This window comes from Myotis daubentonii, chromosome 8 (assembly GCF_963259705.1).
Source record: "Myotis daubentonii chromosome 8, mMyoDau2.1, whole genome shotgun sequence".
Lineage (NCBI taxonomy): Eukaryota > Metazoa > Chordata > Mammalia > Chiroptera > Vespertilionidae > Myotis > Myotis daubentonii.
In genome coordinates, this window is record NC_081847.1 from 20,723,288 (window position 1) to 20,746,979 (window position 23,692).

Consider the following 23,692-nt stretch of genomic DNA (forward strand, 5'->3'; position numbering starts at 1 on the left):
TCGTGCATGGGAGGGGGGGTCCCTCAGCCCGGCCTGCACCCTCTCACAATTCAGGACCACTGGTTCCTAACTTCTCGCCTACCTGCCTGCCTCATTGCCCCTAACCACTCACCTGCCTGCCTGATCACCCCTAACCGTTTGTCTGCCTGCCTGATTGTCCCTAACTGCTTGCCTGCCTGCCTGATCACCCTTAACCGCTCTGCCCCTGCCCCTGCTGCAGTGACTTCATCCAGAAGTACGTCCAGAATGATGTCCGGAAGGTTGTTTGGCTGTCTGGTCTAATTAATATATTACACTTTTATTATTATAGATATTTTACTTCTAATGCTTGCCTAAATCTGGAAAGTAAGAATCACTAGTTCTATTTTACAGAGGAGAAAACTGAGGCTGAGAGGGACTTAAGGAAGTCTACAGACCAGGAAGTGGCAGGACTGGGATTCAAACCTGGATCTGGCTGCTACTGTCGCCTGTGCCCTTTCTGCCATGATGCACTGCACGGTGACCCTCCTACTGGCTTTAGACCAGGAAAACTTTCCCAAATTATTGTATAAAGTACTCAAGTCAAATAATTAAATTTTAGGAAGAATTCTGTTTGAATTAGAATCTAATTAAATCCTCAGGCATACATTTATTGTGACATCATCACAATCTTTTGTTTCAGAACTTTGTTTGCAATCCCTGTCCCAATAAGCATCCTCTTTGCACACCAGTACCCTCCCCTGAAGGCAGCTTTTGGTACTAAGAGACACGATGCTTAATCGTGTTTCACAGATGACTAACTTCTGTTGTCAATGAGCTAGGCTACTTGGAAACTGTCCTTATGAAACTTCATACTTGGACATCTAACACTGTATACAGTATCAATATATAAACTGAAAAGTAAAACTTCAGGGTTCAGCCTCCTAAGATCAAATCAGATCTTAAACTCATAACTTGCTTTTCACAATGTTTTTAAGACCGCTTTTTCTAAAATGCATCCTGCCCTGGCCAATGTGGCTCAGTTGGTTGGAGCATCATCCTGTGCACTGAAGGGCTGGGGATTCTATTCCCAGTTGGGGCACATACTCAGGTTGTGGGTTTGATTCCCAGTTGGGGCATGTGCAGGAGGCAACCAAGATGTTTCTTTCTCACATTGATGTTTCTCCTTCTCTCTCTCTCTCTCTCTCCCTTCCCCCGACCCCCTTTCTTCTTCTCCCTTCCTCTTTCTCGCTAGAACAGCGGTTCTCAACCTGTGGGTCGCGACCCCTTTGGCAGTCAAACGACCCTTTCACAGGGGTCACCTAAGGCCATCCTGCATATCAGATATTTACATTAAGATTCATAACAGTAGCAACATTACAGTTATGAAGTAGCAACGAAAATAATTTTATGGTTAGGTCATAACATGAGGAACTGTATTTAAAGGGCCAGAAGGTTGAGAACCACTGCTTCAGAATCAATGAAGAACATGTTCTTGGGTGAGGATAAACAACTTATAATATAAAAAAAAAACAACAAAAACATATAATAAAATTCATCCTGAGGAAACCTTAACCTGGCCAAACAACACTGAAGGATACTAGTTATCGAAACATGGAGCTGGTAAAGTAAGATTAGAAAGCTAAGCAGATGATGAGGTCCAACTTTCCCTAATTTAAAGAGTGGTAGATAAGGAAATAGGCAGCAGCTGAACACCAAGAGGGACGCAATTCCCTGTGGCTGCTAATATATACACACCCGGCTTCCAAAGACAAAGGATTTTCCAGTGTAAACAGAAGCTCAAATTTCGCCTTTGCCTGGGGCTGCCATTTAAAAGGAAGCCACCCATAAGCACAACTTTTGATGTTCTTTGACCCACCCTCAAACAACCTGGAAATGTCGAATGACATTTTTAAAAGTGAACACGCAAATTTTACAAGTCTAATTTCACACTGCCTCCTGATGCTCGCTCTCTTAGACTAACAGCACTATTAACTTTCTCTAAGTCTCATTCTTATTAGTTACAGGATCTCTTTCCACAAGTCTGTTTCCTATGGGCACATTCCAGCCACCAGTGCCAATCACAACATGCCTTTCTTTTTTATGCCTTTAATTCCTCCTCTGATGTTTTATCGATTCTCCCAGCACATTGATTTTGAAATGGGGAGTCCTTAAGACTGATTCAATTCTAGCTCCTAGTCTATATACGTGTATGTATATATACTCTTAAAGACCTAGCCTCCTCTCTGTCCCCCTGATAATAAACAACCTCAGAGGCACTAGAAGTCAGTAGCCTCACCTCTGGCAGACTAAAGACAACATCTTGACCTAAGTTATGTTTCAACTCCTGAGCCCTAAGTTGGAACAACCCTCTGCTACTTTCCCATGAAACCAGACAGAGGGACCAGAAAGGACTTCAGAGCTGCCTTCATGACCTGAAGAAGTTGTTGGTTACCCTTACCTTACCTTTGACCAATCAGCTCCCAGCCTGGCCAGAAACCCTAATCCATGGTATCTTGTGATTTTGTCCTATATAATTATAGCTTCCTGTTCTCCTGGATGGCATCATTCATAATAAAATAACCAACAGTTCTCCACTGCAATGCTTGGTGTCTAGTGTTTGGTTCTGCTAGTGCCGGGTCAACGAACTCTTTTGTTCTGCAACAATTTTCATTTTATATCCCTTCCTATTCACTTTCACTTGCCCCTGCTTCTTTCCCATCCTTGGGATTTATCTCTGGTGGAGTACACCTTATTTATAGCTTCTCTCCACACCTGCAGTGCTCAAGGTGGGACTTTTGAATAGTATCAATGGTTCCTTGAAAATTCATTTTGATCTGTCATAATGAAGTAACAATAGAAAGGGGGGAATTAGTAACAATGAATATTATTAGCCATAACATTGTGTCCTCTTAACTGTCATTATCTCTCTAAGAAAGCAAAGGCACAATAATTCATTAATCAATAGTATTTACTGATAATGAACTATAGTAGAAATGTTCACTGACCATTCTTCCCACTGACAGTTCTGTTTTTTTCCTAGCAAGCCATTCCACCCCAACTCTTGGTCCATGAGTTTTAAGCATAGTTGACTGGCTCTCTCCCCAACCCTTTTAATCCCAGAGTTTTCATGTGACTAGATCTAGTCAGAGCATTGCATGTCCCTAGAGCAGGGATTGGCTCGGGGGTAGACACTTGACTCAAGACTGGCCAGTCAGTGGCAATGAAACTCAATTCCAGATCTTTTGTTAGAACTGTTGAGAAAAAGAGCACATTATTTTACTGGGTTGATGAGAGGACAGCTGGTGGCAACCTTTGACCCAGTAAGAAAAGAGTCTAAACTGGAGCCAAACACAGAGGAAGGGAGAGCCCAGAGATGGAGAGGAAGAGCCAGCCCTAATGCTATTATTTGTTTCTCTGATGCAGCATTGCCTGGACTTTTTAGATACAGGTTTGCTTAACCAGTTTGATTTGGCTTTCAGTCCTTAAATCTGAGAGTTTTGCTCTACACAAACTTTATGGTGGATTGCTTGTGGCTTCCATACTTGGTTGTGTGAAAATTTTAAATATTATTGATTTAAAAATATCAATAGACTGGTTCGTGCAATGTCATTTATTATGCTCATCACTTAAGCCTCAGCCACGTTGAGCTCTGTTGTGCCTATTGAGCATATCATTGCACGTGAAAATACTTTCCAAAGAGAATTTTGTAGACAATTCTGGGATTGCCTTTTAGTTTATATCCCACTTCTTTTATATCTCTCATCCTTTGAATTTAGTGCTTATTTTGTAACTATGACTTAATATTACCAATATCTGGTTGAAAGATAACATCAGAATGGATGATATCTGATAATGAGCCTGGGCAAAAACTGCATATCACCAGAAATTCCACATTCCCCCTTTCCCACGATTCCCTTATATAGTCTGGCTGAGGTATCTGAGATGATAAGATGATTTTTAAGGACAGGAGTCTGCCATCGTCTCAGGTTGCTAGCACCTGAATAAACCTCTTTCTTTATTCATCATATCTGTCTCATGAGTATTGGCTTTCATAGCAGCAGGCAGCAGGCCTGCGGGTCATTTCCCTGGTTGCACTTTCCTTTTCTACCATCAAAACTGTCTCTTAGAGAAATAGAACAGTGCCAATTTGACTTGGCTACAGTAAAATACCCATTTCCTATTATGCCTCTGATGGCACACATTCAAAATGAAATTTCCATGCACAAAAGAAGAATAACTCTTGAAATAATGCTTGGTGCCATCAAGAACTTGATTTAGTGGAGCTGCATAGACAGCAGAGTATGACTGCTGAGCAAAAACAACAAAATTTGGTCAGCAAATATTGAAAGAGAGTGATTTTAAACAGGAAACAAATAGTGAGAATAAGATGGCATAACTGTATTTCAACCTTTCACAGAACCAGGGGCTTTGGAAGAGACCTCATGATCACGTAGATTAAACATTAATTTGACAGAGTTAGAGACTTGCTGTTATCAATCAGCATAGAGAGGAATCCAGAGTTTTGTTCCCCCAACTATACCTACTGTTCATCTCCCTAATCCTGAGTCCTAAACCCCATGATTATATAAAATAGATTCACAGACTTCCATACTCACATCTTCTTGTCTCTATTTGCTTTTCATTTAGCATTCTCCAGTATTTTCTTCAGAAACTCATTCCATAAGATTTTAACAACACACACACACACACACACACACACACACACACACACACACACGTATAGTGGATACTAGAACAGACTGTGTTTTCAAAAAATGGCTACAATACATATCCCATTTCACATATTTTAAAAATACTGTGACATTTATACTCTTCATCAAGAGATGCAATTTATATGTTCTCCCCTTAAATCCGGGAGGCCTTGTTAACTCTTTCAACTGATAGAATATGGTCAAAATGACACTGCATGACTATCCAGTCTAGACCACGGAAAGTGAGGTGGGTTGTAACTGGCTGTTGCTCTTGCTCCTGAGATATGCACCTTGGGAGTTCTGAGTCAATGTATAAGAAATCAGACTTCAGACTTCCCCAAGCCCCTCATGCAGGTAGGCCACATGGAGAGACCACATCTAGCTAGAGAGATGCATGAGGAGCCCTGGTTATTCCAGTTTTCAATTGTTTATCTTCTCAGCCTTAGACTCAGACAGGTGAGTAAAAACCTATGGGTCGTGACCCCTTTGGGGGTTGAACGACCCTTTCACAGGGGTCGCCTAAGACCATCAGAAAACACATATATAATTACATATTGTTTTTGTGATTAATCACTATGCTTTAATTATGTTCAATTTGTAACAATGAAAATACATCCTGCATATCAGATATTTACATTACGATTCATAACAGTAGCAAAATTACAGTTATGAAGTAGAAACAAAAATAATTTTATGGTTGGGGGTCACCACAACATGAGGAACTGTATTAAAGGGTCGTGGCATTAGGAAGGTTGAGAACCACTGATCTAGATGATTCCACCTCCCAATTTCTAAGCTACTCTAGCTGATGCTGATTGGAGTAGAAACAGCTATCCCGCCTGATCCTACCCAGCTTGCAGAAATAAAAGCTATCATTATTTTAAGTAAATACATATTAGAGTATTTGCTATGCAGCCATAATACTTGGTAGAGACTACATTCCCTCTTGCCAGTAAACAACACTAACCTGTGGGGAGACAATATTCAAGAGCCTGCCTGTCAGCGTAAGTGGGTGTTAGTAAATCTAAGAGAAACTTTGGCATTCAGGACCCAAGATCCCTTGGCTTAATATCCAAATGCAAATCCATGCAAAGCTAATGAAAATGAAACAGGAAGGGAAGAAATAAGAGACATGAAGAAAATCAAACTCTCACCACCAAGGTGCATTTTAAAGAGTAAACACTGTTGCTAAGAAAGGAATAAAGGAAGAGCAAGATTACAACGAGGAAAAAGAAAAGATTAAAGATAGGATGTGATTGAAGTGACACTGTGAGTTGGAGGCTGGGTTACGGAAGGTGACAGGAATTCCATCTGGAAAGAGACCACCCATAGTCCCAGCAGGAGGCAGAGGGTGTGAGGAGTTTCGAAGGGATATTTTAAAAGCTGCATGCGGAATTGAGACATGTAATAAAGGACAGTGGAGCTCCCCAGGGCCAGCAGTGGAGGGAAGTCATTGTTAATCCTGGGCTTGAGAGGAAATGAGTGCTTAACTGGAACCAAGCAATAGCTAGAGATGGGGAGAGCCACCTACAAGTGATGGGGCCTTGGATGGTGGAGCAGTTATTTCTTGTACCCTGGCAGCAAGGTACAAGAATAAATGCCCTGACTGATTTTCTTCCTACCCTCCATCCTCCTGCAATCACTTTCCATTGGTCTAGCCCAGTGGTTGGCAAACTGTAGCCTCTTGAGTGTGGCTCTTACACAAAATACCACATGCGGGTGCGCACGTTCAGTGTGATTGAAACTTCGTGGCCATACTCAAGGGGCCAAAGAGCTGCATGTGGCTCGCGAGCCGCAATTTGCTGACCACTGGTCTAGCCCATGCCTACCAATATGGGGCTAACAGTTGTTCTTGGCAGGACAGAACAAAACATAAGCCCTCCAAAAGGCCACTATCCTATCTAATAAAAGAGAAACATGGTAATTAGCGTACGACCGCTACCCTTCCCATTGGCTAATCAGGGCAATATACAAATTAACTGTCAGCCAAGATGGCGGCCAGCAGCCAGGCAGCTTAAAGCGAACATGAGGCTTGCTTGCTTCAATGATGGAGGACTCCAATGTTCCCCGCCTGCCTTGTTGACCTCTGAGCTGCAACTCTAAGCAACTATGTTACAAATATAGAAGATAAACAAAACCCCAGAAACCTGCTTTAGTCCGCCAGGCTTCAGCCAGCAGGATCGCAACATTGTTTCAAATACAGAAGGTAAACAAAGGCCAGAAGCCTGCTTTCAGCAGCAGAGGCCTAACAGCTGGAGCCAAGACTCAAAGCTAAAGCTGGCCCAGAATAAAAAAAAAAGAAAAAAAGGAGCGGTTGGGAGCTTCAGTCACCCGCCAGCCTGAAAACAGCCCTCAGCCCCTCACCCAGACTGGCCAGGCACCCCAGTAGGGACCTCCACCCTGAAGGGTGTGTGACCAGCTGCAAACAGCCATCATCCCCACATCCAGGCTGGCCAGTGGGTACCCCCACCCTGATCCAGGACACCCTTCAGGGCAAACCAGCCAGCCCCACCCATGCACCAGGCCTCTATCCTGTATAGTAAAAGGGTAATATGCCTCCCAGCACCGGGATCAGCAGAGCCGAGAGGCCTCCTTGTACCGGGATCAGTGTGACAGGGGGCAGCACCCAAACCCCCTGATTGCCCTGCGGCTCTGTGTGTGACAGGGGGTGGGGCCACAACCTCCCTATCTGCCCTGCTCTGTTCCTGACAGGGGAAGGTGCCCCAACCCCCTGATCAGCCCTGCTCTGTGCCTGATAGTGGGGAGCTCCCCAACCCCCTGATCGCCCTGCAGCGCTGTGTATGACAGGGAGCAGCGCCCCAACCCCCTGATTGGCCCTGCTCTGTGCGTGACACAGTATGGAGCCCCAACCCCCTGATGGGCCCTGCTCTGTGCGTGACAGGGGGTGGCGCCGCAACCTCCCCATCGACCTTGCCTTGAGTGTGACAGGGGGCGGTGCCCCAACCCCCCAATCGGCCCTACCCTGAGCGTGACTGAGGGTGGCATCACAACCTCCCAATCTGCCCTGCTCTGTGTATGACAGGGGGCGGCGCCCCAACTCCAGAATCGGCCCTGCTCTGAACCCAACCAGGGGCTGCACCTAGGGATTGGGCCTGCCCTCTGCCACCCGGGAGCAGGCCTAATCCAGCAGGTCGTTATCTCCCGAGGGGTCCCAGACTGCGAGAGGGCACAGGCCCGGCTGAGGGAACTCCCCCTCCACCCCGAGTGCACAAATTTTTGTGCTCCGGGCCTCTAGTATATAATATTTATGGTATTAAAATTTCATGATAGGTGGAGAGAATTAGGACATAATGCCTAAAATAGCTTTTTTAGAGAGTGCGATAATGAAAATCGTTGGAAAAACATTGGCTAACCAAACCCATGCTCAAAGGTGAAGGAGTCCAGTCCATGCATCCCCTTGGAGATGAGCACACAGGGCTTACTAAAATTCTTCCTGATCGCTACCCTTCAGGTCTCTGAGTCTATGCATAGGAACAGATGGTGGTTACAATGGTTAATCCAGAGAAACCATTTACCCAGCAGAACAACTAATGAGTAGATTTAGCAAAATGATTGTCTATAATTGCAGCAAACCTTGCCATCAGTGTAAAAATTACCATTATCTTGGGTGCATTTTAATATTTACAAGAACTGAGTAATATACACCTACATAATTCAAGGTGTATATTAATCCTTTGCTAATTGGTTAATTTGGTAAACAAGCAAAATTTCACAGCAGGGCTGAATTAACACTTTTAGAAATCCTAAACACCAAATAGATTTTGGTGCTCGTTGCTATCAGAATAAAATAATATTCTATTTTTTTTAACTTGGTCAGTCTTCACACATGCTTTAAAAGAAGGCTTTTCTTCAAATTATCTGATTGTAATCTGGATAATTAATTAAAGCTAATCATTTCTCACCCAGCTGGTGTGGCTCGATTCCTGGTCAGGGCACATGCTTAGGTTGCAGGCTCAATCCCAGTGGGGGCCATGCAGGAGGCATCCCCTTGATGATTTCCTCTCTCATTGATGAATCTCTCTCTCTCCCTTCCTCTTTCTCTAAAATCAAATAAAAAATATTATTTTAAAAGCTGTCCTTCCTCATTTATTTTGGGTGGCTCCTCTTTCTTGATACCCCAAAGTGTATGTTCTAGCCTCTATATTGGGAGTTCACCGAGCTTTGACCAGTAGCAGTGGTGATGTGTATCTTCTGACCATGCAGCTCCATTTTATGAAGTGCATTCTTGCCGGGACTTGTTAAGTAGAAAATGTCCTGGTAAAATTTGCTGCCAGGGCCATGTTTTGTGATATTGACATACAGAGCATCACTTTGTGCTTCATTTCAGGTCATACAAGGAGTGCTGTGTCACTTTGATGGTGAAAAAGCCATATGTCTGCCTGGCACCCTGTAAACAAAGTCAAAACATGTCTGCTTGTTTCTCATAGTCCTTACTAACATAGCCTCTCCCATATCTACATTGAACTACGATTTCTCTGACACGTGGGCAAAACTCTATTTCCTGTGTGCCAAAACCTCTTGGGTCTCATGCCTTTTTCTAGCCAGCCTAATAGTCCTTTCCTCCTGCAGTTTCCCTGCTCTGTGGGAAAGCCCTGGGACTGTGGTACAAATTTAAAGGCCCAGTCTCTACCCTCCTTTGATGAATGTGCGCCTCAGGGTTCTTTCTAAACACTCCAGGCGATTCAGATATCAAAAATCCAAAGTTTGAGAAACCAAAGAATTTTGGGTTTAAACCCGAAGTTTGAGAATGACTGGCCTGTGGTCAGGTATCACACTACCTTATTTTTAGGTCTGACTCTCAGAATTCCTAGCCATGTGACTTTGGGCAAGTTCTCCACTTCTCTACGCCTCAGTTTCCTCATCTGTAAAGTGGGGATATTAGAGTGCATGCTCAATAGCATTGTTATAAAAATTAAATGAGTTAATAAATGTGTTGTGCTTAGAATAATGTCTGGCACAGAATAGGGGCATAATAAATGTTACCTAAATGCCCCTTAGGTGCCTGGAAGTGTTAATGTTGCCCTGTAAAGAGCCTAACCAATACAGGCAGGAAAATTATTTTCAGGTTGAGAGAACCTGTAATTCTGGACCAGATTCTCAGTAAACAGGATTGCTTTAACCTGTGATCCTCAACCTTCACTCCATGTTAGGTTCACCAAGGTGCTTTAGAAAATACTGTTGCCTGGGTTCTGCTGTCAGAGATTGGACTTCACTGGTCTGGGGGTGGGACCAATGAAATAGGCATTTTTGCTCCTCAGATGGTTCTAATGTGCAGTCTGATCAACACTGGCTTAAGCAGTTGATCAACAATTTTTGTTTGTTTTTTGTTTTTTTTAGTATCATGACCTCCAATTATCTCCTACTTTTTGAAATGCTGGTTAGTAATTAGCCACTCTCTGTAACCATGCTGGACTATACTCTGGAAAATTTTACCAAAATAAACAATTGACTTTCTTGGCTACAGTTGCAATGGAAGGTCTGCAGGAAGACCATTCTGGCAATTAGAGGACTTCATCAAGAAGCCTGGATCTTGCCCAGCCAGTGTGACTCAGCGGTTGAATGTTGACCTATGAACCAGGAGGTCACAGTTCAATTCCCGGTCAGGGCACATGCCCAGGCTGTGGGCTCAGTCCCCAGTAGCTGATGTGCAGGAGGCAGCCAATGGATGATTCTCTTTCATCATTGATGTTTCTATCACTCTCCTTCTTACTTCCTCTCTCTGAAACTAAAAAAAAAAAAAAAAAAAAAAAGAAGGCTGTATCTTGCCAGCTGGGTCTTCACATTTAATCATCAAAATAATCTGGTTATTCTATTTTATTTTTTATTTTATTTTTATTTATTTTTTTAAAATATATTTTATTGATTTTTTACACAGAGGAAGGGAGAGGGACAGAGAGTTAGAAACATCCATGAGAGAGAAACATCGATCAGCTGCCTCCTGCGCACCCCTTACTGGGGATGTGCCCGCAACCAAGGTACATGCCCTTGACTGGAATCGAACCTGGGACCTTTCAGTCTGCAGGCCGGCGCTCTATCCACTGAGCCAAACTGGTTAGGGCTGGTTATTCTATTTTAGAAAATGTTTCTCAAATTGTGTTCCACACACTTAGCACCCAGATCTAGTTTGTCAATACTGTTCTCCACTAAATAGAATCAAAATTTCTTGAAGAAATGATTGACGTTGGGGCAGGGAAGATATAAAGTGAACTTGGGCATCTAGTTAGCCAAAAAGCAAGGAGGTGCTCAAAAACTGATAAGGGCATATCAAAAGGACACAAACCAACCACACTGAGAAAATCTTATAACTGATAATCCACTGAGCAGAATAGAAAACTATGAGTCATGATGATATAAATAAGTAGATAAATAAATGGAAAGATCAATGCAGAATGGGATATCTACGTAGTTTAACTTACCTCCTGCCAGAGATACATAAACTATAAATGGTGCAAAGAGCATCTGGACAGTGAGGAGCCTTTCACACACATGTTAAGGGAACATGGCCAGTATTGTGAACTGAAGTGACGGGTACCTCACCGCATGCCTTGAGAAGAACACAAATCAGTTCTGTAAAGTTTCAAAACCTAAATTTAGTCATGAAAAATCATCAGACAGACCCAAATTGAAAACATTTTCAATATAATTGGCCTATGATCTTCAAGAGTATCAAGGTCATTGAAGTCAAACAAAGGCCAAGGAACTCTTTCAAAGTGGAGGAGAGTAGAGACATGACAACAAATGAAATATGTGATTTTGACCTGGAACTGTTAGTTATAAAGGACATTATTGGGAAAAGGGGTGAAACCAATGGGGTCTGAAAATTTAGATGATGCTATGTATCAATGCTTATTTTCTGATCTTGCTCATGTGAGAGGACTGGCCATGTTTGTGGAAAATACACAGTGAAGTACAGTGGGGCTTTGACTTACGAGTGTCCTGACTAACGAGTTTTTTGAGATACCAGCTGTCTCTCGGCTGATTTTTTGCACTGAGTTGACAGAGTAATTTGAGTTAACGAGCTCCTTAAGTCAAGGCCCCACTGCATTTGGGGGTTGAGGACACCAGATCTGCAGCTTAATCTCAGTGTTCTAGAAGAAAACAGTTCTTTTTACTGCACTTGCAAATTTGCTATAAGTTTGCAATTTTTTAAAATAAGAAGAAACAAGTACACTGTACATTAAAAATGGTGCTCCAAAGAGGCATTGCATCTAGTTAAAATTCAGCTTTCTGATTTGGTTGAGGGCTGGGACTGGGGCGAGAATTCACATTTTTAGCATTCACTGTAAGTGGCAGCTTTAGACGGAAGGAATAAGCAGTTTTCTGGAGAGGAACAGTTTGCAAGCATTCATCCAACACTCGGCAACACTGCCCCATTTTCACCCCACATCCCAGCGCCAGCCTCCCCATCCCTCCACCCTTTCTTCCCAAAACTTGTATTTACTTTGCTTATGCCAGCAGCAGAGATTGTTAGAGAACAGCAGGGAATTCTCAGGGTGGAGAACTGAGAAATGATTCAAGTGGATCAGCTAGCATTTTTGTCCAAGGAGAATAGAGTTCCCTGGTTTTCTGTGTCTCAGTCCTCAAGCAGGGCAATCCCTGGAGGTAAAGCCATTTCCTAAGATCGCCCTGATGGCTCCAGAGTGACAGGGGTTCAGCAGAAACAGGCCCGCTGGAGCAAGGCATCAGGAGAGCGTGGCAGGCGTCCAGGTAATTCTAGCATCAGTGGCCCATTTTAGGACTCTCTCTGGTATAATAGGAAAGCAAAACTTTGTTATACTAGAAGATTGAAATTTTGAAATATAATGGCAAAATCCTAGTGTGAAAATCCAATATTGTTCAAATAGCAATACTTCTCCTAAAAGATAAAACAAAACAAAACCGGTCTCTGCTGAAAAGTTTGTATTTAATATTTTAAGCTGTCAAGTGTCCTATCAGCATGGTGCCTGCATTGAGGGAAAAAAAAATCACTCTAATGGTTTATCACTGTCAACCCAGGTTTTCAGCAAAACAAGGACAAACACACGTGAGTGATGCATTCTTTATCTTCAATCGAAACAGACAAGTGGTTAAACACACATAGCCTGAATTACTCATCAGCACCTATAAGATTTAAAGAAAGATACTTAAAAAATGACTACTAAACGCCCCACTGTACATGCCATGCTCTTTTAAGTCCTCTTTTCTTTTGTTATTTTTAGTAGCTAACTTAGGGTCACCTTTCCTGTGAGTCCTCTGGACAATTTTAGAGGATTTTTAAAAAAATATATTTTATTTTTTACAGAGAGGAAAGGAGAGGGACAGAGAGTTAGAAACATCAATCAGCTGCCTCCTGCCCACCCCCTACTGGGGATGTGCCCGCAACCAAGGTACATGCCCTTGACTGGAATCGAACCTGGGACCTTTTAGTCTGCAGGCCAACACTCTATCCACTGAGCCAAACTGGTTACAGCATTTTTTAGAGGATTTTTAAAAGAAGTTTCCCCATCTGTGTATTGAGAGAGTTGCCCAGGATACTCTCAGAGCCTATTTGACTATTGGAATGCATGATTCAGAGCTTTTGAATTAAGAATGGAGATTATTTACTGGGCATGAAGGAAAGAGCTCATAAAGAATCAGTTTTCATGAATTTGATGATTTACATAATTTGATATCTGGAGGGGACCTCAGGAACATTGGGTGAAGGATTTGATCATGGGCCTAAGAGATGAAAATAGAATTCAGTGTCCTGGTCCTAGTTGAGGGCCTTCCCCACTACTTTATACCTTTATTTTCCCTTTCATTTCTTTCCCCTTCTGTGCTGCACCAGCATGGCCATGGGTGAACCTGAATGGGGGTGGTGAAGAATTAGAAAAGGTTGTGGGCACATCCCCTTAGGAGGTGTGCAGGAGGCAGCTGATCGATGTTTCTTTCTCCTTGATGTTTCTAACTCTCTATCCCTCTCCCTTCCTCTCTGTAAAAAAATCAATAAAATATATTTTTTTAAAAAGACAGAGAAGAGAATAAAGCTGGGGCTAGGTAGGATGCTATCCTCTGATTAGAGAGACAGTGCCATGGCCTTCAAGCCGAGTCTTTATTTTATAGCCAGATTCCATGAGGCAAAGTAAGGGTGTGGTCAAGATGTTTACAACATTCTCTCAGGTTTCAAATCTACTCAATTACATGCAGTTGATCAAGCTTTGTTTACTTGCTGCACCTCCCACAGCCTATATCACTTAGCCATGTGGGACCACAGGTTTGGACCATAAGGTCAAGCTTACAACTATAGGCTTGAACCTGTCCAAACACTGTAGCCACACTCCACACACTTCCCTTCCTACACCCCTTCTTTTCTTCCTACTTTCCCTCCTTCCTGCCTTTCCTCTCTTCCTCCTGGGCTTAGCAATCATAAATGAAAACAATGCCTTGACCATCCATTGACTGGGAAATTGCTTATTGGAAATAAACACATATCAACAATATTATACACCTCTTGTGGAGAGGAGAACATACTGGAATCCATAGTATCTAGATCATCCTTTATAATAAAAGCCTAGGTGGTATCATGCCCTCATGTGACATCACAAGATGGCCACCACAAGATAACCGCCACAAGATGGCCAGCAGGGGAGGGCAGTTGGGGGCCATCAGGCCAGCAGGGGAGCAGTTAGGTATCAATCAGGCTGGCAGGGGAGTGGTTAGGGGGCGATCAGGCTTGCAGGCAGAAGCGGTTAGGGGCAATGAGGCAGGCAGGGAGGCAGGCAGGCAAGCAGTTAGGAGCCAGCAGTCCAGGATTGTGACAGAAATGACCAACTGCTGGCAGTCTCCCTAGGGGTCCCAGATTGGAGAGGGTGCAGGCCGGGCTGAGGAACTGCCCTCCCCTCCCCCAGCACGAATTTCATGCACTGAGCCTCTAGTTTAAAATAATCTTTATCTGAGTTATCTTTGCTAACACTCCTGTGTTTTCTCTCTTTTGTTGTTATTTATTAGAGTGGTTATGCCTGAATATTTTGCTTTATTGGAAATTTAGCCTTAGGATGGGCTAATATGGCCTTCCTGGGGTGGGGTGAGCAAGGAGTAACTATGCAGATATGCTGGAGGATAGCAATGGGAATAATTCTTTTCCTCAGAAAGTTTGAATTAAGTACAAGCAGGGTACAACTTCTACTCTAGATTCAATAGTTGAAAAGATGATAAACAGACTCATCCTTGACTCCTCTCTTTCAATGCCACAGCCAATGTCAGTGAACTCTGCTGACTTTATCTTTAAAACAGTGGTTCTCAACCTTGGCTGCACATTAGAATCACCTGGGAATCTTTGTAAAATCCTGTTTTCTGGGCCTCATCCTCTGGAAATTGTTTCTTTGTTACTAATGATGAGGCCCAGAAATCAGGATTTTACAAAGATTCCCAGGTGATTCTAATGTGCAGCCAAGATTGAGAACCACTGCTTTAAAACATATCCAGAATCAGACTAATCCTAACTCTTTTCCTCCACTGCTTCTTGGGATAAGCCACGAGTATTTCTTACTTCTGTTCTCTCCTTAGCTCCTTCCAGTACAATTTCAGCACAATGACCAGAAGATTCCTTTTAAAATGTAAGATCAGCCCTAGCCAGTTTAGCTCAGTGGATAGAGCATTGGACTGAGGATCAAAGGGTCCTGGGTTTGAGTCCGGTCAAGGGCACATATTTCGGTTGCAGGCTCCTCCTCCACCTGGGCATGTGCAGGATATATCTCTCTGTCTTTCCCTCTCTTTTCTACTCTCTCTAAAAATCAATGGAAAAATATCCTCAGGTGAGGGTTAAAATATAAAATAAGGTGTAAGATCATGCCCCTTTTCTGCTTAAAATGTTATAGTCTCACTTCACTCAGAGAAAAGACAAAGTTCTTACAGTGGTCCACAATGCCCTAGTCAGCGATTCTAAAAGTGGAATCCTTAGCCCAGGTCATCACCTAGGGAATTATGAGAAATGCATTTGCTCAGTTGCCCCAGACCTCTTGAATGAGAGCCTGGGTTTCATATGCCCTGCAGTGATTCTGTTGCACACTCAAATGTGGACCCACCTCTCTATGAGATCAGTCCTCAATGACCTCTACAGTCACTCACATTGGCCTTGCTTTTCTTAGAATCCGACAGACCTAGCTCTCAGTAGAGCTTTGGTGCTTGCTATTTTCTCTACCGGAACACTCTTTTCCCCCACATAGTTGCTCAGTTTACTTTTTATGTTCTTCAATTTTTTTTTTCCTCTCTCTCTTTCAAATTAAACTTAATAACCAGTGAGATTCAGCATATTTGAAATCTTAAACTATCTCTCTCCTAAATCTCCCTTCCCTGCCACCAACTTACACACACATGAGCATCCCCCGTCTCCTCTTCTCAGCTTGATTTTTCTGCATGCCACTTGGCTTGGGATTGCTCATGAAATTTCTATCAAGATGTCAGTCAGCTCTGTGGTCATCCACAGGCTTGCCTGAAGCTGAAGGATCTGATTCCAGCCAGGATGGCTTGCTCAGATGACATGTCGGTTGGTGCTTACTGTTGGCAAGAAGCCTTGATTCCTTGCCAGATAGACCTCTCCACAATGCTGCTGGAGTGACCTCAGGACATGGCAGCTGCCTTATCCCCCAGTTAATGATCCAAGAGAAAGCCAGGCAAAAACCACACCCTTTTATAACCTAGACTTTTATGACCTAGGATGTCATATCATGTACTATCATGGGATATTATGACCCAGAACCATCAAGGTAAGATACTCTCAAATTTCTGACTCATGGGAAACCTGAGATAATAAATGCTATTATTGCTTTAAGCTGTTAAGTGTTGGAATACATTTTCAGGCAGCAATAGATAAATTTTCAGGCAGCAAAAATTCTTCATGTGCCCCTATTGACTTACTATATATTTTATTTAATTAAAAAATCCATCAACCATTGCCTCCACATATATCCTAGAACAGAAACACTAAAAAAGAAGGGTTCTCTGTGTGTGCTTCTTCAGTGCCCAAAAGAGTGCCTATACCAGTGATGGCAAACCTTTTGAGCTCGGCGTGTCAGCATTTTGAAAAACCCTAACTTAACTCTGGTGCCGTGTCACATATAGAAATGTTTTGATATTTGCAACCATAGTAAAACAAAGACTTATATTTTTGATATTTATTTTATATATTTAAATGCCATTTAACAAAGAAAAATCAACCAAAAAAATGAGTTCGCGTGTCACCTCTGACACGTGTGTCATAGGTTCGCCATCACTGGCCTATACTATCAAATAGACATTTACAAAAGTGCATGGAATTAATACGTAGAGAAGCTGTGCCTGGGTAGCAGGGAGCTATGCTAGGATGGTTGGGGGAAGAAAAGTACTGTGGGAAACCTCTGCGGTACCACTATTTTGCGCAACTCGACAGGGCACCATTTTCACTGTATACCTGGTGAATGAAGGCTTCTGAGATCACAGCTCCATGTGATATTCATTTTGGCCTTGCAGATCCCTTGGGCCACAGTTTGGGAAACACCCAGGAGAACAAGACCAACCACAAGGACTTAGGACAAGACCCAGTTTCAGCAGAGAGATCATTGGTCTGACTCTAGCATCTTATAGAACTAGCAGAGAGTCAGAGACTTCCAAAGACTATGGGCTCTGGACAATGAATGTCTCAGTGGCAAGGTCTGAACTGATGGCCAAAGCCCACCTGATCTAGAGTCCACCTTCTCCTTCACGTCACTGACTCAATCTGGTTTCCTCTATGAAGTTTTAGATGCAGAAAGTAGAGGTTGAGGAATGGCTGAGAGGGGTGGTTGTCTAAATATTGGGCTACTCTAGTTCCTTGGGATACTTGACTTGAAGAAAAGGAGAGTTGAAATCAGGAAGGAGAAGAGAGACTAGGAGAAAGTTGATTTGGAACAGGAATTATGTGGTTGGGGGGAGGGTAGAGTGTGCTGAGTGAGCTTAAGAGAGCAAAGAGAAAAACAAAACAAAACAAAACGCCTAATGAGATATGAGATTTAGTCAGTGCATATTAAACCTTATTTCTACTTGCAAAATTTGTTTTCATATTAAAAGGAATTCCAAGCATTAATAAACAAGGTAGGTGAGTTTTTGGTGGGAACTCTTTCTTTTGCAAATTCAATACATTTTGACTTACTGGCAGGTAATTTCCATATATTATCCTGTTTAAACCTCCCCATAGTCCCACAAAATCAGTGTTTTTTTCCTATATTTAATATGAAGAAACTGAGGTTTAGGTAAAAAAAAAAACTAAAAAAACCCAAAACACCTTCCAGGGGCCTGGCCGATATAGTTCAGTGGTTGAGTGTCAACCTATGAATCAAGAGGTCACTGGTTCAATTCCAGATCAGGGCACTTAGTGTGGGGCATGTAGGAGGCAGCCAATCAATGTTTCTCTCTCATTGATATTTTTTTAAATATATTTTTATTGATTTCAGAGAGGAAGGGAGAGGGAGAGAGAGATAGAAACATCAATGATGAGAGAGAATCATTGATTGGTTGCCTCCTGTATACCCCCTACTGGGGATCAAACCATAACTCGGGCATATACCCTTGACCAGACTTTAACCCAGGACCCTTCAGTCTGCAGGCTGATGCTCTATCTACTGACTGAAACCAGCTAGGGCTCTCTCATTGATATTTCTCTCTATCCTTCTCTCTTCCCCTCTTTTTCTAAAACAGAAGTCAATAAAACATAGTGAAAACAACAACTGCCCAAGTAGGAAGCATAAGTTGGACAATCAAGAGCTCTGTCCACACTCATGCTGAATTGTTTCTCTGTGGGTAGGAGGATTCATGATATTGCCTAAATCAAGACACTTCTAAGAGTGAAAGCAAACATTGCTAATAATATGCCAAGAACAACAGGCATAGACCAGGATCATTCTGGGTCACACAGGATGGACCTAAGGTAATTCTATTCAGGCAGGTGCAGCCTTTGTCACTATGAAAAATCCCTCAGGACTGACTCACTTTCTCTAAGCCCCACTTAAATCCCAGAATTGACTCTGAAACAGGAGTCTATGGTCATAACCACAGCTGTTTAATGGGTAAGTGTGGAGAGCACTACTGAAAATGAAATAGACTGTTGAGTCCTTCTGCTAATTCGCAGCAGGAGGGTGGTTCAGAACGGCCCAGAGCCAAGCAGCACAGGGAGTATAATTAAAGCAAGATGATGACATAAGCTTTTATTATATTCTAATTTTCAGCACAAAAATTTACATTTTGCTTAAATTCTTGTTACTTTAAGGAGAGGATAAAATAAAGATTTTCTTCATGAAAACACTGCTTTTCTCTATTTCCACTTTCTTTTAAAATAAAGCTGGTCAGTCACTAAGCTAAGCTCATTTGAGTGATGGCAAAGTCAAAATTATGACTGCCTGATTTTACCCTTCACTGCACTTGTCACAAGAATTAAATTAAAGATCATGCTTATGAATATAATGCATGAACTGCTGCAAGGCATTCTGAAAGATAGAATGTCCCCCCTGTCCAGCCACTCACAAAACAGCGTGTCACATGATATTTTAATATGCAGAGAAAATAAGAGGGCAGAGAGAAAATTCCAGCGCCCAGGGAATGCGAAGTGCATTCCACCAATGGTTCATGTATTCAGAAAAAAATTATTTTTAGTAAAAACAATAATAATAATACCTACAATAGCAACATTAGATCCTTCAAACTTGTATAGCGATTTCAAGTTTCTAAGACGCTTCCACGTATAATTTCATCTGACAAAAGATATCATTAACATTTTAAAGTGCAGAATAGGGTTGCTTGATTTAGCATTTAAAGGGCCCGGTTTTCTGAAGAATGAGCGTCACACATGCAGGCTTGTTGAATATTCTATGTGGAGGCAATTGTAGAGCAAGAGTCGAAGTGCTAGTGCTTTCTGTACAAATATGAATGGAAATAGCACTCATTTCTAAAACCCACTGAAGGCTTTGAAGGTCTATGTACAGGGAAAATTACTGTTCTTATCTTGCTACTGCATTTTAGAAGCATACTGTACATTCTCTTTTGTTTTTTAATGAAAATATGTTTTTGTTTTATAAATATGAAATGATTCTTGCCATATATATTTTTCAATTACACATACATTTTGAAATTGAATAATAAACACTCCAAAAATCTTCCCTTGCCCCTTCTCTACTCCACCGAGATAATTCCTGAGGTCATTTGATATATATCTTTCATCTTTCCAGACTGTGCATTATAAATGTAGGTATGCATACACATACAGATATGGGTACATATTTATTTGTGGTTATGTACCATCTACCAGTCATTTATGTTCTCTCTCTCTCTCTCTCTCCCCTTCTCTCTATCTGATTCTTGAATACATGGCTGAGTTGATGCTTTTGTAAGGGAACTTCTTAGAAACAGGAAATTATGAAGGAGATTGAATCAAGGATTATAAGCAAGCACTGAAATTATTATTTGCTTTGAGGCATTTGTCAATCCCGGATGATCTAGACTAGAATAGTGATTCTCAAACTTGAACACATATCTGAATACCCAGAAGGCTTTTAAAAGCACAGATAACTGGGCCCCACCTCAGAGTTTCTGATGCAGTAGGTCTGGGATGGGGCCCTTGAATTTGTATTTCTACCAAGTTCCCAGGCGATGTTGGCGATGCAGATACACAAATACTCTCTGAGCACCACTAGCTAGAGCTTGGGTTTGAACAGGCCACGCATGTAAAGCACAGAAGGGCTACTGCTTTGGTCCAAAATATAGTGGAAAATTTGCCTGCCTCAGTTTAGCACTGGTTGGAGAGGGGAAAAGGAAGAAAAAAAAAACATTTGTTGAGAATTCCTGATCTTATACACACACTAATATGAGTTTAAGGACAAGTAGCAAGCAAAACAAAGCCAAAAATCAAACCCTGAGAAAGTTATTTTTTAGTTCAAAGAATTCCTAAGGTGGTAGTATCGCCAGGTACCTCAAACAACAAAATGTGAATAACCCAACTTCAAAAACCATTCACAAATAAAAATGCAAGGAATTTGACAATCAAAAATGATAAAATACAGCCCTGACTGGTTTGGCTCGGTGGATAGAGCGTCGGCCTACAGACTGAAAAGTCCCAGGTTCGATTCCGGCCAAGGGCATGTACCTTGGTTGCGGGCACATCCCCAGTAGGGGGTGTGCAGGAGGCAGCTGATTGATGTTTCTCTCTCATCAATGTTTCTAACTCTCTATCCCTCTCCCTTCCTCTCTGTAAAAAATCAATAAAATATATTAAAAAAAGATAAAATACAAAAAGACAACAATAAGTATGAGTCTTCAGAAACAATAAATGACAGAATTTTACTTACAAAGATTAGAGATATTTAAATTCCAGATACAGGTTATTTTAGAAGATAGTTTATGTTTCAACTAAAATATAAATAACCAGAAAGCATCAAAGGGAGGCAGAGACACAGAGTACCAAGGACACCAGCACTTTCTCCTGAAAGCACCAATGGTGTTTTTCATATGCAGGAGTGAAATCCAGCATTCAAAAGCCCATTAGGGGTCAAGATGCGCCACTCTGACCTCATTCAGAATAAAGCAAACCTCATTCAAAACAAACAAAGTTTTATTTTAAACTTTCTTATAGATTTGCATCCTCAATTGGTTCTGAACCCTGTGAGGGGGAAGGCAGTGCCACTGCTTATCATGTAGAAGCCTGATGCTCACACAGATGCTGTGCAGTCATGGAGGGGAGCTGCTCAAGATCTCCCCTCAAGAGAGAACCTGCTACTGGGAATGAAGTTAGCTGACAGCTTCCAGCACCCACACTTTTGGAATTCACTGCAGCCTAATATTCGTGCCAAGGCTTCTTTCTCTCCAAGCTGCTTGCCGCCAGGGAATGAGCAAGGGAAAGGGACTCAGGAGCCCAGCATTCCTGCCCTGAGCATGGCTCCTCTGATGACCAACCCTTGCTCTGGACCTCCCCAGCCTTTCTGCCTGCAAAGCAGACTGAGGGTCTTCCCGGCGAATCCTCATCCCTCCCTTCACTCCTTCCACCTACGCCTGCTCTCACTCCTGCTCCTCCTTATCCTTCACACACTTTCCCCCTCTAACTTTTCCTGCACTTCTACTTCATCTTGGCATCTTGCTCCGGGAAGACCAAAGCTGACACTGTCAGCATTATTGTTCTCTCTATTTCACAGTGGATGAAGTGGGGTTCCAAACAAGGTAGTAGAATGCATAAGTGTGCTACCCTTTCAGAAGGTTACGCTTGCTCTTAGCTTAGTGGATCGCTTAAAAAATTCCTCACCTACATTTTATTTATTTGTTGTCGTTTTCTTATTAAATTGATTGCAGTGACATTAGTCAACATGAACATCTAGGTTTCATGTGGGTTTCTATGCCACAAGATCTGTATATTGCACCGTGCGCCCACCAGCGAAAGTCAAATCTTCTCCTCTCACCTACATTTTAAAGGAAAAATTTGAATCTCTTGAAAGCGATACTAGTGTTGTAACAGAGAGACAGCTATTTCTTTACAAAACTGAGTCCAATTGAACCTGCTTATTCAATGCCTGAGTGCAAAGATACATTGGCTTCTAGAAAACGGAAGGAAACTCTAAAGACAGGAAGCATTTCCACCACCCAATGCTGAGGTCTGATGCTGGACTCAGAATGTGTTCGTGAGAAAAACAAATGATCACAATAAGCCAACAGCCATGGCACTGCTCATCATGTATAGGTCTCAACTTCAGCCTCACAGGATTTCAGAACGCTACTCTCAACTCCGTGCTTGGCAGAAATGAGAAATGTAAATCACACTGAGAATAAACAATTTTTTTTAAAAAAATTGGTTTTTACCTTAATAAATTAAACTTAAATTTGATTTTTTAAAATCTCATTTAGGGGAGAGTAAACATATTAGGAAAAGAAAAAGAATTGCCCTGTGATTTTTGGACCTTAGAAATATCTGCAAACATGACAGCATACACATAATTTAAAAATTAAAGAGAATTTTTTTTTACCGGCAGGATTTATTAAAGAAAGGAGAAGCATGACTTACCCTCGCTAGAGTCTTTGGAACTTTCCGGCTTCTTGGCTTTGCTTTTCTTGTGGGGTGGAGAGAGGGCTTTTGGCTCTACCCCTTCTGGAAGCACAAAGATTTAAAACATTCTTATTTAAATATTTACCAGTAGAGCTCAACATTATGTTAAAGTTTAAAAATGTTTTCTTCTGAGTAAACCCCCACACACAGTGAGGTCTAATTGCAGATTCATCTGTCATCCTGGTTGAGCTAAGGTTTGTTGATTCTCCTATGAAAATAGACTTACACTTAAGTTCAAGCTTAATTTTTTGTTGTTGACATCATTAATGATTCATACAAATGTGAAATCTTAAGTGCTTTTCATAAAATTAAAATTTCTCTATAAGGCAACCTCAACTTATTTTTTTTCAGGAGAACTTGATTTAAAACTTTATGGATTAATTAATTAACGGTTTTTATTGTGCAGTTTCATACACAATTTTTTTTTAATGTCTGCAGACCTATTCTCCCCATAGTATGGTGCATTTGAAGGAATAATATTGGTATCTACCTAGGAATTAAATTTAAAAAAAACCTGAGATATCCTTAATATTTCTCTTCATTTATTTTTCTAGCAAAGCAACTGTAAGTTCTATCATAAGTCATATCAGCTCTGCTCCAAAATATATCTGACATTCAACCACTGTGCTCATCCTTTGCAATCATCATCCCAGGCCAGACTACCATTTCTCTTACCTGGGATAATAAAATTACCTTCTGAATTCTAACTTATAGCTTTTAAATATTCTTACACTCTATCACTCTCCATATAGTAGCCAGAATTGTCTTTAAAACATAAACCAGATCTTGTTGCTTTCCTGTTAAAAAAACATTGCTCTTAGAATAAGATCTAAATCTAACTTTATGGCCCAGAATAAGATCTAAATCTAAATTGGGCTCCTTCTAGCACTCTAGTTTCATCTCCCCTTTCCTGTTTGGCTTCAGATTATTGGCTCCCTGTGTGTTCTTC

At 41.7% G+C, this 23,692-nt stretch overlaps 1 protein-coding gene across 1 annotated transcript in view; it reads right to left on the reverse strand.

The window, feature by feature from the left end:
• The window catches only part of LOC132239341 (ADP-ribose glycohydrolase MACROD2-like), a 792,923-nt gene that overhangs the window by 152,798 nt on the left and 616,433 nt on the right, over positions 1 to 23,692 (reverse strand). The window contains exon 6 of the mRNA XM_059705503.1: positions 22,702 to 22,785. Within this exon, the coding sequence (XP_059561486.1) occupies positions 22,702 to 22,785 (84 nt within the window). The remainder of the gene's footprint in view (positions 1 to 22,701; positions 22,786 to 23,692) is intronic.